Here is an 18,311-nt window from a genome sequence, read left to right on the forward strand (position 1 = left end):
CTCGGACTGAATGAAAATCCTCACACAGCGTCACAGCACCCCTCCCCTACACACACCGCTCTGCTCACTCACACAGAGAACAATGCTCTGTCTCTTTCCGTTAACGTTTCGGGTTTCTTCAGCTTCAAGTTTGTTTTTATTTCAGTTTGTACTTACTTATAACCAGTAGAGTTCTGGTAAACGTGGGTTCGTTCAGACATGGTGCTTGGTAGAAAGCGACTCGCGTTGCGTCTCTGCCTGTCGGAGATTTTTTTTTCTTTTTTTGACTTCACGCATTGAGTGTCTGACACTCTTGCTGTAATTCATGTAAAAATAAAGGTAATAGTGGTATAAATATTACAAATTAAGCTACACACACTCTCTCTCTGCCGGTTGTCTGAGTTTTTTTTTTTTAAACCGTCAGTTGGCTCTAACCAGTTTTACTTCACGCACTGAGTGTCTGACACTTTCTAGGAAGTAGTAGTATAAATAATATTACAAATTAAGCTACACACACACACACACACACACACACACACACACACACACCTGGTGTGGAAATAAACAAAAATAAAAAAGAACCAAAAAAAAAAATCACACTGATCATAAAAAATTAAAAGTTAACAAAAGAAAGTTATGTTGAGTATAAAACTCTTGTTCATTACATTTCATTTCATAATTACAACCACGTGTTGTATTCATTGTTGCAAAACTTGTTCTGTAAATAGTTCGTTTGCTATCGTGATCAAAACCATTGATCTGAAGCTCAATGCTGATGCTGTCCTGTAAATAGTTTTCTAATCAGCAATAAATATAACAATTTCTGATCAACCCCCATCAATTGCATGCTTAAAATAACATACTGGTTAAAGCCCCGCCCATTCCAAGACAACCAGACCCACTTCCGGGTTAGGCCCCGCCCACTCCGAGTACGGATACAGATAATTCATATGGTTAACGGATACAGATAATGTTGTACTCGCTCATCCCTAATAATTAATATGGTAATTTAACGTAGGCCTATACCGGCGTAAGCGGTGAAAAGGTATACATTCGATGTGCTGCTCCCCCTGGTGTTTTCCTATCCCTTAGAAAATATATAACGAACCTGAACATAGGTGGGAGGGCTACACCAAAGTTAGAAAGTTGTTACAATCAGCTAAAGTAAACTTAAATTAATTAAAACGTTGGTATTTTCTTTTCCCCATTAATTTATTTATGGAATTATAATAATTCTTACAAAGATACCACTGATACCAAATAATCTGAAGCAGAGAATTTCTAACAGGGATAACTCCCACTCTCAGAATGTCTGGGTGTGTAGGAGGTGCTCATGAGACACTCCAGAATGAATGGGGGCCTGTGGAGCTGGAACCACAATAGCATTTTATGGGCAATATCACCTTCACTGTAAGAAAAACAAAGAACATCAGTATTTTTTCATTTCAATTCTAATACATAAATCAATACCATATTTGCAAAAATTAAAATAAAATTTAGGCTTATCTAGAGGACTATCTAGTGAGTGCCCTCTAGGTGAATTGCAGCCAATTTCAGTACAAATGCATTTACAGGAAGTGGACAGATGCTCCGTAGACAGGCTATGTCTTAAGTGTTAGCTACAAGACATGAGCTGAAAACCTAAAAGATTAGCAAGATGGAAACTGTCATGAAACTTTAACAGCACCGCGTACTGGAGCACTCATGAGTGACAACTCATTCTGAGACCTCAGAGAGTATTCAGACTTGTATGCTCACTAACATCATCTCCCAAAGTATTAGCACAGCAAAATATTACAGTAGATTCATAAAACAGAAAGTAACATTCACCATAACACAAAAAAAAAACCTGTGCAGAACTGCATTAAAGGGACTGAGGTATAATTTTATTACTGAATAATATGTACAAGATCTACCTGCCAAAAATATACCATATTTACACTTTTCATTTTATATAAAAAGTATTTTCCAGGAGTTGTCAGTTTAAAAACAACAACCAAAAAAAAAAAAAACAGGAGAGTACAATACACACATACACCACTCAAAAAGTACACACATTAATAAATACTGATATAGCAAATATGTCCTCCAAGAACATATACAATTTTATCAGTTTAATCCAGCCCAACATTATAAAGTTATTAATAAACAATATATGCAGTAATATTCCTCATACAGGGTCTCTGTTAATCTGTTAGCAGAAAATATTCACAAATTATTTCAATCAACAACACCATCAGACATGCATTTTAATGCTAATGTAACTCATTATAGTTTAAAAAAGAAAGGAGATTTTAAAAAAAATCCAGTCAAAAGCTGCTAAAATTCCACATTTCTGAAGATACATTCATATGTTCAAACACTGCAACATGGCTCTGTAGTAGGAAAATATTTCATTCTCACTTAAAAAAAACCCCATACTTTTAATATATATTTTTTATTTCTATGAGTAGTCCAGTACCATTCAGAACTGGGTTCTGGTTGAAGGAGAATCAGGAAGATACAGAACTGGAACCAGTTTCATGAGGAGAACCAGTCTATAACTTTGTAGCCAGAAGAACAGTGCAGAATCAGTGCTATCAAAAGGAGAACCAGTGTGCAATTCACTTCTTTAGGAGAACCACTCTAGTACTAGTTCTGTCAGTATGCACAGTACAGAAACAAAGTAGATCAGCTCCAGTTTTTGAAGAAGAATCAGTCCAGATTCAGTTGTTCCTTTGGAAGAACCAGTCCAGATCTTGTATGGCCAGACTATGAACTAGTTAGGCTTCAACACCATAACCAGCTTTACCAGGAGAACTGGTCAAGACCTTGCACTGCCAAAAGCTAGTCCAGATCCAAATATAGCAGGAAAACCACACCAGAACCAGTTTTACCAGTAGACACCAGTCCAGGACCATTTCTGCTATCAGGGTTGTCAGATTTCATTTCAGCAGGAGAAGCAGTCCAGAACCAAACCCAGAAGAAGTTCTTCAGTAAGGGAATCAGTCCAAGAGACTGTCTGTAAGACACTGAAGCTTTCTGAAGGTTGACTTATGGTGTTCTTGTCTCTCAGTGTTTTTCTGATGAGTGTTTCTGATGTACTGAATGCTGATGAAGTTTGGACCCTGGGAGAAATGAGAACTTGATCAGAACTGATTTATATTTACGCACAGACTGTGGACCAAACACGTAAAACAGCCCAAGCAGAAGGTTAAAGCCTGTGAGGAGCTTACTGTGGTGCCTGGTTGAGGAAACACTGGGTGTGTGGAAAACCTTCACGGCCGAAGGACCTTCTCCTACACTGCTGATGACCTGCACCTCTAATCTATAGGAGGACATGGGCCTGAGATTTAAGACCACCAGGAAGTTATGATTCTGGGGAAAAAAGCACAACACAAACACTCTTGAAGTTACTATTCTAAAAAGCACAGTAAAACAGGAGGGTCTGGGACAAAAAAAGGCCACAAATAAGAGATTTTGACTCTGAAAAGGCCCCAAACAAAGGAAGTTCTGATGTGGGAAAAGCCACAAAAAGGAAGTTCTTACTGTAAAACACCACAAAAACAGGAAGTTTCCTTCAGCCCCACCACAAACAAAACTGGAAGTTCTGACACTAAATCAAAAAAGCAGCAAAACATGAAGTTCTGACTTTGCAGTAAAGCTCAAAATAGCTAGTGTTAACTCTGGGGGGAAAGGCCACAAAACAGGAAGTTCTGACTCTGAAAAAAGCCACAAAACGATGGTTACATATGCCATAAAATGGTAACTGCATAACATCTGTAAATTCTATGAATTTCAGATGACCACCAGAGGTGTGTTAAATAGGTTAAAAAGGCATATTCAGGCAGGAAGTGATCAAGTGATCTCTTAGCAATCTTCTTGTGAGTATTCTGTGTGACTACCAAGCTGTGGCGGTCAACCAGAATTCATAGAACCATGGTTACATACATAACCATGGTTCTATTTCATTTCTCCTGACCACCAGAGGTGGTACTTTAAGCACCTGGATGACTAATACTAACAAGGTCATGAGGAAAAAAGCCCCTTAAGAAAGCTGTGAAGGAATAAGAAGAATGGCTGTTGCCACTGAGTTGTTAGAGACCACATTAACCCTATAAAATCTGGCAAATGTATAGGTTGAAGCTCATGATGCAGCTAGGGCTGCAACGATACACTCAAACTTTGGTTCAATATATATCACAATACTGACATCTCGGTTCAATTAATTTCGATACGATAAAAGCAGATCAGGTTTTCATGTTTTTTATTTATAACAAACTTAGAACTTAACAGTTAATAATTAAATTTATCACAAACAAGTACGTCACATAATATGTCAAATAAGACATTTACAAGACTACACAAAAGTCAATGTGATTGTGAGTGTGAATGGTTGTCTGTGTCTATGTGTCAGCCCTGTGATGACCTGGCGACTTGTCCAGGGTGTACCCCGCCTCTCGCCCGTAGTCAGCTGGGATAGGCTCCAGCTTGCCTGCGACCCTGTAGAAGGATAAAGCGGCTAGAGATAATGAGATGAGATGAGATGAGATGAGACAAAAGTCAATAGTGGTAACAACATTAATGCATCATGAGAAGTCTCCCTTGCTTTGGTCTAGATTTTAGAACAGTACAGATGCCACATTACAGTGCAGGGGTGGCCAAAAGAAATGCAGAATCTCGCCATACACAGACTACATCAGGTATTATCATGTTTTTTGCTAAGAACAGAAGAATTTCAACATTCTCATTTGAGAGACAAGCTCTCTGTGCAGTTACAATGTCTCCAGCTGTAGAGAACAAACACTCTTTCACTGGCAACACTGGTTGCTGGTACACCTAAGGTTTTCTTTGCAAACTGTGAGAGGATTGGGTATTTCCCCTACACAGACATAGCTCTCCACCAAGCAAAGGGGTCTGAATCTAATTTAAGAAGCTCTTCTCCTTTGTAATTCTGAATTTCAGATTCAACTTTGTCAAACAGGCTCTTAGCAGGTTCCACTTTTGTCACAAAAACATCAGCCCGTACTGAAAGAGGGTGCAGTACCAACAATTAAATAAAACTACAAGAAAAAGTAAGTATTTATTTTATTAATATTTTTTTAAAGGAAATAAGTTCAGTTGCACCAGTTCTCCCAGAGTGTGAGCCGAGGGTTGCTGGTGTAGGTACAACAGCCCGTCTCTCTTTAAAAACTACAGATCCCACCAACCAACTTCCACGTTGACCTACGTCACACCTGGGCGGGATCACCTACATCACTTCCTCCGTGAGCCCATAAGTGACTCAACCACAGTCCGTCTATGACTACAACTCCCATCACCAGCTTCCGCGTTGACCTACGTCACGCCTGGGTGGGATCACCTACGTCACATCCTCTCTGAAGCCATAAGTAACTGAACACGTTTCCGCTCTTCCTCTTTCCGTCTGGACCAGCCGTCTGCAGGCACGAAGAGAACCGCTTGGCCGAGCAAACCAGATAAAGACGTCTTTTTGTCAAGAATCAGAGTTTTGCGCTTTTCTTTTACTTACCTTTGGCCACGGTAAAGTCTAGAATCGTGCAATTTTGACTCAGACTGAATATAAGTGGTTTCATTTGTTCCTTATAAGTACGTACAACTGCAGCCCAAGCAGTTAATTTAAAATTAGAAGTGACCGGATCCTTCTAATTAAAGCGCTGTGCATATTGTCTGATCAGAGACTTTCTTTTCATCACGAGCGACCACGCGTCAGACCAAGAAATTCTCTGTGCTTCACGGAGGCCTTCACAACAGTGAAACTCCAAAAGTCTCGGAACATCTTCTCATAACCCTCCGATAGAAGCAAGATACTGAAGTAAGAGACTGGCATTTGGGCAAAACCTAGTCTTAGGAATTAGCTTTTTGAAGTAGTGTGAATTTGAACTCAGGAACGGTTTAATTGTGTACATTGTAAACACTTAGGGTGTTGAATTAATTATTGTTCTACTTTTGTCCTCTCAATTGTTTAATAGATAGGCTTTGCATGCTCTCTCTCTTATTCCTGTCTAACACTAATTTCATTATTACATATATTTTGACCTCATCAAAATTTCAGTGGCTTTAGTGATGTTATAAGCTAGTGAAATTAGCCTACAGCTAATTCTTTTGTCTCATTAGCATCCAGGGCTAATTGTATTGTCTCAAGGGAACACGTGGCGGCCCTCCTCCACACTCATATACACACCTTTTGTCTTAACTCCACGAGGTAGGATTCTTGGGCCTTAGCTAGCCACACACATGGCTAATTTTTTGTCTCGTTAGCAACCAAAGCTATCTCTATTGTTTTACTTAGAAACACGTGGTCACAAGGCCTCACACCCACAAACACATCTTAATTAGCAACTAAAGCTAACTCTCTTCTTGTACTTAGAAACATGTGGTCACAAGGCCTCACACACACAAACACATCTCAATTAGCAACCAAAGCTAACTCTCTTGTTGTACTTAGAAACACGTGGTCACAAGGCCTCACACACACAAACACATCTTAGCTAGTATTCCTTTGTCTTAGCTAGCAACACAAAGCTAATCTTTTGTCTTCACCACAACATACTCACACACACACACCTCATTGTTTGCTGAAGATTTCAACTGCTATTATTCATTTTTATCTTTGTTATAATAAATTCAATTAATTATTGAAACTGTGTGTGCTTATTTGTTGTCCTGATATTTTTGAAGTTACCCAATCTCAAAGGATTCCAAGGTGCATATAGGTTGTGTAATATGGTAAGTGATCATAATAATTTGGAATATACTATAATTTAGCTGTTTGATAATTTATTATTAAGCATCAAAATTAAAGGTATTATTTAATGAGACTGATTTAATGATTTAATGAGACTGATTTAATGAGATTGATCACTTAATTACCAATTGCACCTACACTGGTAAAACCTGGGACGGAAGGGTCATGACATATCACTTGGGCAGTGACCTCCCCACGCTTGTTGCTAAAACCGGTGGCATTCCGTTCCATCTCAGGTTTTAGTAATTGCCTGAGCTGAGCAGTAATGACGGAGTACTCAGTATGGAGTACCAAACCGAAACAAGGTGATTTGACATTGAATATTGAACCAAAGGTGGTAGAATCGGTTCTCGATGCACCGCAGTAAACCGTTGCACCTCTAGATGCAGCTACACCAATGTCTGAAAGAGGAACCACTCATTGGGCCTCTCATGACATAGAAACACTCCTGGTTGAGTGACCTTGGACATGAGGAGGGGTCAAGAGACCACTGCTCCTATAGGTATAAATAATAGCATCTACAATCTATTTTGATTGCTGCTGCTTGGACAAGGTGTGACCTTGCCTATGTCATGTATAATAGATAAACAGTGAATCTGATTGCCATAATTCAGCAGCCATTTTTTGTCTTTTTTTTGGTTGTTTAGTGTATATAAGTAGTTAGGTAGGTTTTTCTTAGTTGTACCCTTCTAAAACATGTGCTTTAGAGGAGTCTTGATCACTTTTCTGGAGTTTGGCACCACAGGAGACAGTCATCTCTCCCTTCTTGTTCACGTTCTACACCACAGACTTCAAGATAGTTTTATTGTCAATATGTCCACATGCAAGTATACAGTACATTGAAATACCATTTCCCTCAGGCTCCCATGGTGCATTTATAGAGAAAATACATTACAAAATAAGGTATATAAATAACTATCTACAGCAAGCTAAGATTCCATTATCAGACAGAATCCTGCCATCTTCAAAACTACTCTAATGACTCTGCTATAGTTGGACGTATCAGTAAGAATGATGAGACTGAGTATAACTGAGGCAGTGGTGGAAAACTGTTACATGGTATGAGCAGAACCATCTCTGGGATTGTTTGGACTCTGTGCCCCTTTGGTGATTTATATGGTAGACCACATATGTGTTATCTGTTCTTATGATTACATGTTTTCCAACCAGTACTGGGAGGAAATGTCTGAGGGCATGCAGAACACCCTGTAGCTGCAACACATTTATGTGTTGTTCTTGCTGCCATGGACTCCACTGACTGCTGCCTGTTTTGTATTGCCATATAGCTCCCCAACCTACCAAGAACGTGTCAGTCGCCAGCACTTCTCTGTGCAAAAGTATGGACCTGAAGGAAACTCCCTGGGTGAGATATGTTTGTCTCCTAAATAGGCACAGGGATCTCAGGCAACTGGCAGAGGATCTCGGGCAGTGACCAGCTTGCACCTGTGCTGAGTGGAATGCAGGCCAAGGTTGTTCCACCAGATTTGCAGAGGCCACAGTGACAGAAGGTCCAAAGAGACCACAGGGGAGGCTGCTGTAAGTATGCCCAGCAGTCTCAAAAATAATCTGAAGACCAATGCCTTGCCTCTCCTTAAATGACTGATAAGCTGGAGGATGTCACTGACCCTCTGTTGAGAGGGGTAGTTTTCATGAGCCATCAATTCAGAGGAATGCCAAAAAACACTATTTGCTGACTGGGTATCAGACAGCTCTTATCAGGATATTAGGGTGCTCAGTGGCACTTTTCTTCAGGAAAGCCCATACCTCCTAGTGTAGGACCGGAGCCTTGTTTGGGTGGGTGAAGCACCTGACTGCTGGTGTGGTACCATCATTGTCTTCCCCACTGCCCCTTCTGATTCTTGGGTTTGGCTTCACTGTGCCAAGCCAGGAGGTTGGTGGGGGATGGCTGGTGAAACCTCTCTTGGCATTGCACTCTTGGCTGTGTAATTGGCCATGGTACCTGAACTGTACCTGTTGCTATAGGGGGCCTCTGTCTAGGTGTGGGGTTCATGGCACAGACCAGCAAACTGCTGTCTGGCCTTTGTCACCTGTAGACTGTGCTTCAGGGCTTGCTGTGCAGCAGGGCCAAACAGTTCTCCTGGAATGACAGGAAGAGACTGGATGGCTTTCCTGCAGGGTTCCAAAAGTTGAGACTGGGCCAACCATATTTGGTGTCAAGCAGGAGTCATTGAGAACATTAGCTGACCCAACTCCCTGGCAGTATAGGCAAATGTCTGCAAAGCGGTCTCACTCAGACTCTGGGCACAGGGGTCAACATCTGGGGCCTGTAATATTTGGGATAGGGTTAGTATGAGGTGTGACATAGATTTCCCAATATGTCTAATATGCGCTGCTCTGTCATAGCTCTTTATGATGAAGTCATCTGTCAAATGGCACTGTGACCGGAGACAGCAGGCATCAGCCATGACAAAGCTATTTTTACAGCAGGCCTGACTGACATCTGGCTAGTCTCTGAGCTCAGTGAGCTGTGGCTCATTCCCTGGGAGTTGGGGTGGGATGAGTGGAAGCGCTCATCTGCTCCCTCCTCATCACATCCTGACCCTCTCATCAATCATGACCACCCTCAGCTTCAAGAGGGGCTCGACAATCACTGCATGTCATAAACATGCCCTATTTACTGTTCTACTAGGTCTCAATTCAAGCAGTGATTATTACAATTTTTTTAGCATATAAATGCTCTGCCAGTGGAAGGCAGTAAACTAAATATTGCCCGTAGGTTTTTTTGCTCACATAATGCCAAATTTTCACTTCCTAGGTGAAAGTGCCTTTAGTACTGGGGCAAATGGCATACATCACCCAGGTCACATGTGACTTTGTTAATACAAACAGTTTATCTTCATGTACATGTGATGGACATTAAAGCGCTTAACGAATCACCTCTAGTAGTCAGTAGAAATGAAACAGAACAGGTAGTTCTGACTCTGAATAAAGCCTCAAAACTGAAAGTTGTGACTCTGAAAAAGCCCAAAACAGGAAGTTCTGTCTGAGAAGAACCACCACAAAACAAAGTGCTGATACAAAAAAGCAGTAAAACAGGAAGTTCTGACTCTGAAGAAAAGCCCAAAATAGGAAGTGCTAGCTCCAGGGAGGGGAAACAATATAAAATCATGGGACAGTGGAAGAACTCACTGGAGGGAGGATCTGTGATTGGGAGACGATGCTGTTTGGAAGGCTGTTCTCCCGATTCACCACTGTTACGTCTGCCCATGTGACCTGGAAGCCTGTGATTGGCTGATGAGGCTGAGGGTGGGAGGTGCACCAGAAGAAGTGTCCAGTGACATTTTTGCCCTTAGCTGTAAAGGATGCTGTCAGGTTCTCTGGTTTGGCCAACAGTTTCACAGGTACTGAAATAATCCAGAGAAACGAGAGGGGCATGTTTCTGATCATGTCGTGTTGACTTTCACTCAGTGAGGACATAGCTGTATTATGTTTCTCACCTTCTTCTCCAGGACAAATGATGGATTTGTGACTTTTACTCCGTACTGTAGGGCAAGAGGGCGTGGTGAAGACAATGGTGCCGATTTCAGAGTGCTTTTTGGCTTTGAGTGTGTGAACAGTCACTCTGTACTTGCAGGAGAAAAGCAGACCAGCGAGGTTGATGAAATTTTCCTTAACAAAACAAATAAACAAACAAACAAAAAAGGGTAGGAGGAGGCTTTACATTTCAATTTGATAATATTTCAACATCAAAATATCAATTAACTGTCAGCTTTAAGTGATAAGTGTAAGTGATTGATCTGTGCACAAGCATTGGAGATAAACATTTCCATACACACAGCTTCCTGAAGGCAAAGAAACACAATTGTTCACTCATTCATGCAGAAACAAGACTAGAGGTGGAGGAGGGATTTGGGCATGTCTCTCTCTCTCACTCACGCTCTCTTTTCCCTCTAGAGTTCTATAGGACAACAAATGCACATTCCCTAGCAACCTGATCAGTGTGTTCTCAAGAATGTGTCCATCTCTCTCTCTCACTCACACACACAAATTCAGTTGACAGGATAAAGTGTCTCAGTCTGTACTGGGGTCCAAGCACCCGGTAAAATTTTGTTTAATTAGTCATGTGATCTGCTTCCATTTTCAAATGCCTTAATATATTATAACTGAACTTTTCACATTTGTATGTGAAACACCCTGAGTCACTTTTCAAGGAAATCAACAATATCCTCACGCACATGTGTGACAGACTTCTCTGAGGCTTTGGTCCCATTGTGGAGGCAGAATTCAGGCGTCCACTGGACATGGAAGCGGCTAGTCGTGGAATCTGAAAAACATGATGCACAGAGCCACATCAGAGACATTAGGGAAAAACATACTAGGGGAGCGAATTCAGCTCTTCCTGATAATAATGGATGATATGTATCTCTCTCTCTCTCTCTCTCTCTTTGTGTGTGTGTATATATATATATATACACACACACACACATGCATACACACACACACACAGTAGTCCATATAAAAATGATACATTCACACAAGTAACAGTCGGATATATGATTTGATCCAATACAGTTCAGTTCAACACCTTGTGTGAAACTTTCTTTTCCATGACGTATTCAGTACAGGAGATGAAATCTGTAGTTTCAAAATGTTCCACAAATCACATGTTCAACAGGAAGTTGGATCACAAACATGTCCTGATGATCACGGCAAGAACAAACGTCTCTCTTGATTTTCAGTTATATTGTGTTGCTGAAAGATGAGGTCACAAACCTGTTCCCCAAATCACAGACTGAATTTAAAATACACATTTTAAGTAAATCAATAGAACGACCTTAATACTGTCACATCATTAGTATGGATGCTTGTTAACCACATTTTGTGTGTTTGTTCATTTTATGCTAAACTGTGCATTTCAAACTTGTTAGCCATTTAACAGCAAAATGCAGCCTTCTAAAAGGTGAAAAAATATACTGTTGGCATGTTTTGAATGGTGTTTAAAGTTAATGTTGTAAAGTGAGTAAAAAAGTATAAGCATAAGTTGTGGAATCCTTTGTATACAATCAAACAGCAGATGGCTCATGTTATTTTGATTGACAGGAAAGAGAAAAGGCCAACCTTCTTGTGCCAGACTGAATCTAGAGTTATATTTCAGCTGATAGAAAACTGAAAATAACAATAAACTAGACAGGGACACTCTAACGAGTGCAAACCCCGCCTTTTCCCTATTAAAATACATTGGGCGAAAATTTCGAAGTTCTGCCATGACCTTGACCTTTGACCTTTGACCTCCAAAATTTAATGGTTTCCTTCCTGGGTGATTGGCAACACATGTACACAATTTGGTCCAAATCGATCCATTGGTTCTTGAGATATCTTGCAGACACACAGACAGACAGACAGATACACACACACACAGACTGACGCAGGTGAAAATAATAACCCCTCCGACTACTGTCGGCGGGGTTAAAAATCCTCTGCTGTATGCATATGCTCAAATACTTCCAAACTTTCCATGATTTATTTGTGATACTCACTCACCCACTCATCCACTCACTCATCCACTCACTCATATAAAACTTTGTGCTCAGCCTGTGAAATAGCAGCACAGCTAAATAATAACAATAAAATCAAAGCTGCTGACCTGCACTTCCTGAGCTGGCTGCAAGTAGCTTCTGTGAATTCACCCTGCTTTTCAAGTTCATTATTCATCACGCAGCACTGCTTAAACACGAAACGTGATCCTTTTTTTTGTTTATTTTACCAGTAAGCAATCGAGTCACGATCCCTAGGGGGAAGAAGGGGAAAAAGGAGCCCTTGGAAGGCTGAGGCTTAGAAGAAGAGAAAAGAATGAAAGAGAAGAATATCTGTAAAGATATTGTGTGTGAGTAACTTCTTTCATTTTCTGCTCTGATGAAATAGATGTTTGTGTGCTGTGGTGTTTGTGAACACACTTTTGGCTTTTCATTGAAGCCATTAACCAGATGCCAGATTCTAACAGCTCAGGTATTGCTTTAAGAAGAAGAAGAAGCCTTTATTTGTCACATGTACACTCAAGTACAGACTTAAGCACAGAGTGAAATTCCTCCTCAGCATTTAACCCATCTGAAGCAGTGAACACACACATGCACACACAAGTGAGCAATGAGCACATACACACATACCCAGAGCAGTGGGCAGCTCTGCTACAGCACCTGGGGAACAGTTGGGGGTTAGGTGCCTTGCTCAAGGACACTTCAGCTCAACCTCAGGCCATGGCTGCCCCATGTCTTATATATATATATATATATATATATATATATATATATCATTATATCTAGCCGCTTTATCCTGTTCTACAGGGTCGCAGGCAAGCTGGAGCCTATCCCAGCTGACTACGGGCAAAAGGCGGGGTACACCCTGGACAAGTCGCCAGGTCATCACAGGGCTGACACAGACACAGACAACCATTCACACTCACACCTATGGTCAATTTAGAGTCACCAATTAACCTAACCTGCATGTCTTTGGACTGTGGGGGAAACCGGAGCACCCAGAGGAAACCCACGCGGACACGGGGAGAACATGCAAACTCCGCACAGAAAGGCCCTTGCCGGCCACGGGGCTCGAACCCGGACCTTCTTTCTGTGAGGCGACAGCACTAACCACTACACCACTGTGCCGCCCTATATATATACAGTTAGGTCCATAAATATTCGGACAGAGACAATATTTTTCTAATTTTGGTTCTGTACATTACCACAATGAATTTTGAACAAAACAATTCAGATGCAGTTGAAGTTCAGACTTTCAGCTTTAATTCAGTGGGTTGAACAAAATGATTGCATAAAAATGTGAGGAACTAAAGCATTTTCTCATCCCATCTCTAGCCGCTTTATCCTTCTACAGGGTCGCAGGCAAGCTGGAGCCTATCCCAGCTGACTACGGGCGAAAGGCGGGGTACACCCTGGACAAGTCGCCAGGTCATCACAGGGCTGACACATAGACACAGACAACCATTCACACTCACACCTACGGTCAATTTAGAGTCACCAGTTAACCTAACCTGCATGTCTTTGGACTGTGGGGGAAACCGGAGCACCCGGAGGAAACCCACACGGACAGAACATGCAAACTCCACACAGAAAGGCCCTCGCCGGCCCCGGGGCTCGAACCCAGGACCTTCTTGCTGTGAGGCGACAGCGCTAACCACTACACCACCGTGCCGCCCCACTAAAGCATTTTTTTAAACACAATCCCTTCATTTCAGGGGCTCAAAAGTAATTGGACAAATTAAATAATTGTAAAAAAAATGTTCATTTCTAATACTTGGTTGAGAACCCTTTGTTGGCAATGACTGCCTGAAGTCTTGAACTCATGGACATCACCAGACGCTGTGTTTCCTTCTTTTTAATGCTCTGCCAGGCCTTTACTGCAGCGGTTTTCAATTGCTGTTTGTTTGTGGGCCTTTCTGTCTGAAGTTTAGTCTTTAACAAGTGAAATGCATGCTCAATCGGGTTGAGATCAGGTGACTGACTTGGCCATTCAAGAATATTCCACTTCTTTGCTTTAATAAACTCCTGGGTTGCTTTGCCTTTATGTTTTGGGTCATTGTCCATCTGTATTATGAAACGCCGACCAATCAGTTTGGCTGCATTTGCCTGGATTTGAGCACACAGTATGTCTCTGAATACCTCAGAATTCATCCGGCTGCTTCTGTCCTGTGTCACATCATCAATAAACACTAGTGACCCAGTGCCACTGGCAGCCATGCATGCCCAAGCCATCACACTGTCTCCGCCATGTTTTACAGATGATGTGGTATGCTTTGGATCATGAGCTGTACCACACCTTTGCCATACTTTTTTCTTTCCATCATTCTGGTTGAGGTTGATCTTGGTTTCATCTGTCCAAAGAATGTTCTTCCAGAACTGTGCTGGCTTTTTTAGATGTTTTTTAGCAAAGTCCAATCTAGCCTTTTTATTCTTGAGGCTTATGAGTGGCTTGCACCATGCAGTGAACCCTCTGTATTTACTTTCATACAGTCTTCTCTTTATGGTAGATTTGGATATTGATACGCCTACCTCCTGGAGAGTGTTGTTCACTTGGTTGGCTGTTGTGAAGGGGTTTCTCTTCACCATGGAAATTATTCTGCGATCATCCACCACTGTTGTCTTCTGTGGGCGTCCAGGTCTTTTTGCATTGATGAGTTCACCAGTGCTTTCTTTCTTTCTCAGGATGTACCAAACTGTAGATTTTGCCACTCTTAATATTGTAGCAATTTCTCAGATGTTTTTTTTTTTCTGTTTTCGCAGCTTAAGGATGGCTTGTTTCACCTGCATGGAGAGCTCCTTTGACCGCATGTTTTCTTCACAGCAAAATCTTCCAAATGCAAGCACCACACCTCAAATCAACTCCAGGCCTTTTATCTGCTTAATTGAGAATGGCATAACGAAGGAATTGCCCACACCTGCCCATGAAATAGCCTTTGAGTCAACTGTCCAATTACTTTTGGTCCCCTTAAAAACAGGGTGGCACATGTTAAGGAGCTGAAACTCCTAAACCCTTCATCCAATTTTAATGTGGATACCCTCAAATGAAAGCTGAAAGTCTGGACTTTATGTCCATGTCCATTATATAACTATAACTTGAATATGTTTCAGTAAACAGGTAAAAAAACAAAATTTGTGTCAGTGTCCAAATATATATGGACCTAACTGTATACACACACACACACACACACACACAGTGCCTTGAAAAAGTATTCATACTCCTTGAACTTTTTCACAGTTTTCCACCTTACAACCACGAAATTAAAAGTTTTTTTTATTGAGATTTTATGTGATAGGGGCGGCACGGTGGTGTAGTGGTTAGCGCTGTCGCCTCACAGCAAGAAGGTCCTGGGTTCGAGCCCCGGGGCCGGCGAGGGCCTTTCTGTGTGGAGTTTGCATGTTCTCCCCATGTCCGCGTGGGTTTCCTCCGGGTGCTCCGGTTTCCCCCACAGTCCAAAGACATGCAGGTTAGGTTAACTGGTGACTCTAAATTGACCGTAGGTGTGAATGTGAGTGTGAATGGTTGTCTGTGTCTATGTGTCAGCCCTGTGATGACCTGGCGACTTGTCCAGGGTGTACCCCGCCTTTCGCCCGTAGTCAGCTGGGATAGGCTCCAGCTTGCCTGCGACCCTGTAGAAGGATAAAGCGGCTAGAGATAATGAGATGAGATGAGATTTTATGTGATAGACCAACACAGAGTAGCACATAATTGTGAAACGAAAATGATAAATGGTCTTCAAAATTTTAAACAAATAAAAATCTGAAAAATGTGGTGTGCATTAGTATTCAGCCCCCTGTACTCTGATACCTCTAAATACAATCCAGTGCAATCAATTGCCTTCAGAAGTCATCTAATTAGTTAATAGAGTCCTACTGTGTGTAATTTACTCTCAGCATAAATACGCTTGTTCTGTGAAGGCCTCAGTGGTTTGTTAGATAACACTGAAGAACAAACAGCATCAGGAAGATCAAAGAAATCACCAGACAGGTCAGAGATAAAGTTCTGGAGAAGTTTAAAGCAGGGTTAGGTTATAAAAAAAAATATCCCAAGCTCTGAACATCTCAAGAAGCACTGTTCAACCCATCATTCAAAAATGGAAAAAGTATGGCACAACTGCAAACCTAACAAAACATGGCCGTCCACCTAAACTGACAGAGCGAGCAAGGACAGCACTGGTCAGAGAAGCAGCCAAGAGGCCCATGATCACTCTGGAGGAGCTGCAGAAATCCACAGCTCAGGTGGGAGAATATGTGCACAGGACAACTATAAGTCGTACATTCCACAAATCTGGCCTTTTTGGAAGAGTGGCAAGAAGAAAGCCATTGTTGAAAGACAGGCATAAGAAGTCCCATTTGCAGTTTGCCAGAAGCCATGTAGGGGACACAGCAAACATGTGGAAGAAGGTGCTTTGGTCACATGAGACCAAAGTTGAACCTTTTGGCCTAAATGCAAAGCACTATGTGTGGCGGAAAACTAACACTGCTCGTCACCCTGCACACACCATCGCCACTGTGAAACATGGTGGTGGCAGCATCATGCTATGGGGATGCTTTTCTTCAGCAGGGACAGGGAAGCTGGTCAGAGTTGATGGGAAGATGGATGGAGCTAAATACAGGGCAATCCTGGAAGAAAACCTGTTGGAGGCTGCAAAAGACTTGAGACTGGGAAGGAGATTCACCTTCCAGCAAGACGATGACCCTAAACATACAGCCAGAGCTACAATGGAATGGTTTAGATCAAAGAATATTCATGTGTTAGAATGGCCCAGTCAAAGTCCAGACCTAAATTCCATTAAGCATCTGTGGCAAGACTTGAAAATTGCTGTTCACAGACGCTCTCCATCCAATCTGGCTGAGCTTGAGCTATTTTACAAAGAAGAATGGGCAAAAATTTCAGTGTCTAGATGTGCAAAGCTGGTAGAGACATACCACAAAAGACTTGCAGCTGTAATTGCAGCAACAGGTGGCTCTACAAAGTATTGATGCAGGGGGGCTGAATACTAATGTGCATCAAATTTTTCAGATTTTTATTTGTTTAAAATTTTGAAGACCATTTATCATTTTCATTTCACTTCACAATTATGCGCTACTCTGTGTTGGTCTATCACATAAAATCTCAATAAAAAACTTTTAAGTTCATGGTTGTAAGATGGAAAAATATGAAAAAGTTCAAGGGGTATGAATACTTTTTCAAGGCACTATCTATCTATCTATCTATCTATCTATCTATCTATCTATCTATCTATCTATCTATAATATATTTATATATATGCAGTTGTAGTCAGAAGTTTACATACAGTGACATGAATGTCATCTTAGATATGAATGTCATGGCAATATTTGGGTTTTCAGTCATTTTTTTGAACTGTTCTTTTTCTGTGGCAGAATGTACAGTATACATCTTTAATAAAAAAAAAACCACTAGAATTTGGTGCACAAGTTTTAATTTTCCTTGGGATTTCTGATATCAACACAAGGCAAGGCAAGGCAAGTTTATTTATATAGCACATTTCATACACAATGGCAGTTCAATGTGCTTTACAGAAGTAAAAACAAAAACAGTAAACAATAGAGAAATAAAATTACATAAAATAATTTTATCTTTATTCTAAAATAATTAATTAAAAGAATTAAAAGAAAATAATAAGAATTAAACAATAGTAGAAATAAAATATTAAAATGCCAAAAAGAAAAAGGAGAAAAAGAAAGAGAAAGAGAAAAAAACCTAGCAGAATAAAATAGAATAAAGTTAAAATAAATTTAAAACATGCAGAGAAAAAGATTATAAAAAATGTAAAAATATTAATTATTTAACAGAAAGCATCTGAAAACAGCTTGGTCTTTAACCTAGATTTGAAGCTGCCAACAGCAGGAGCATTTTTAATGTCCTCTAGCAGTTGGTTCCATAGCTGTACTGCATAGTAGCTAAAAGCTGCTTCACCACACTTTGTTTTAACAACAGGTTTTAATAGTAAATTTTTCTGTTGCGATCTGGTAGATCTGATTGGGTTAGGCCGCTGCAACATATCAGAGAGGTAATTGGGCCCGGTACCATTTAGAGATTTGTACACCAGCAGCAATGCTTTAAAGTCAAT

General features: G+C 41.0%; 1 protein-coding gene across 1 annotated transcript in view; it reads right to left on the reverse strand.

Annotated features, from left to right (window-relative positions):
• Positions 1-1,870: 1,870 nt before the first annotated feature.
• Positions 1,871-18,311, reverse strand: part of LOC132896439 (anosmin-1) — a 69,442-nt gene continuing 53,001 nt past the window's right edge. Inside the window, exons 10-14 of the mRNA XM_060937263.1 lie at positions 10,921-11,009; positions 10,183-10,354; positions 9,875-10,089; positions 3,195-3,336; positions 1,871-3,086 (exon numbers count right to left, since the gene is read on the reverse strand). Of these exons, the coding sequence (XP_060793246.1) occupies positions 3,031-3,086; positions 3,195-3,336; positions 9,875-10,089; positions 10,183-10,354; positions 10,921-11,009 (674 nt within the window). The 3' untranslated portion in view covers positions 1,871-3,030. The remainder of the gene's footprint in view (positions 3,087-3,194; positions 3,337-9,874; positions 10,090-10,182; positions 10,355-10,920; positions 11,010-18,311) is intronic.

Source organism: Neoarius graeffei, chromosome 13 (genome assembly GCF_027579695.1).
Source record: "Neoarius graeffei isolate fNeoGra1 chromosome 13, fNeoGra1.pri, whole genome shotgun sequence".
NCBI lineage: Eukaryota > Metazoa > Chordata > Actinopteri > Siluriformes > Ariidae > Neoarius > Neoarius graeffei.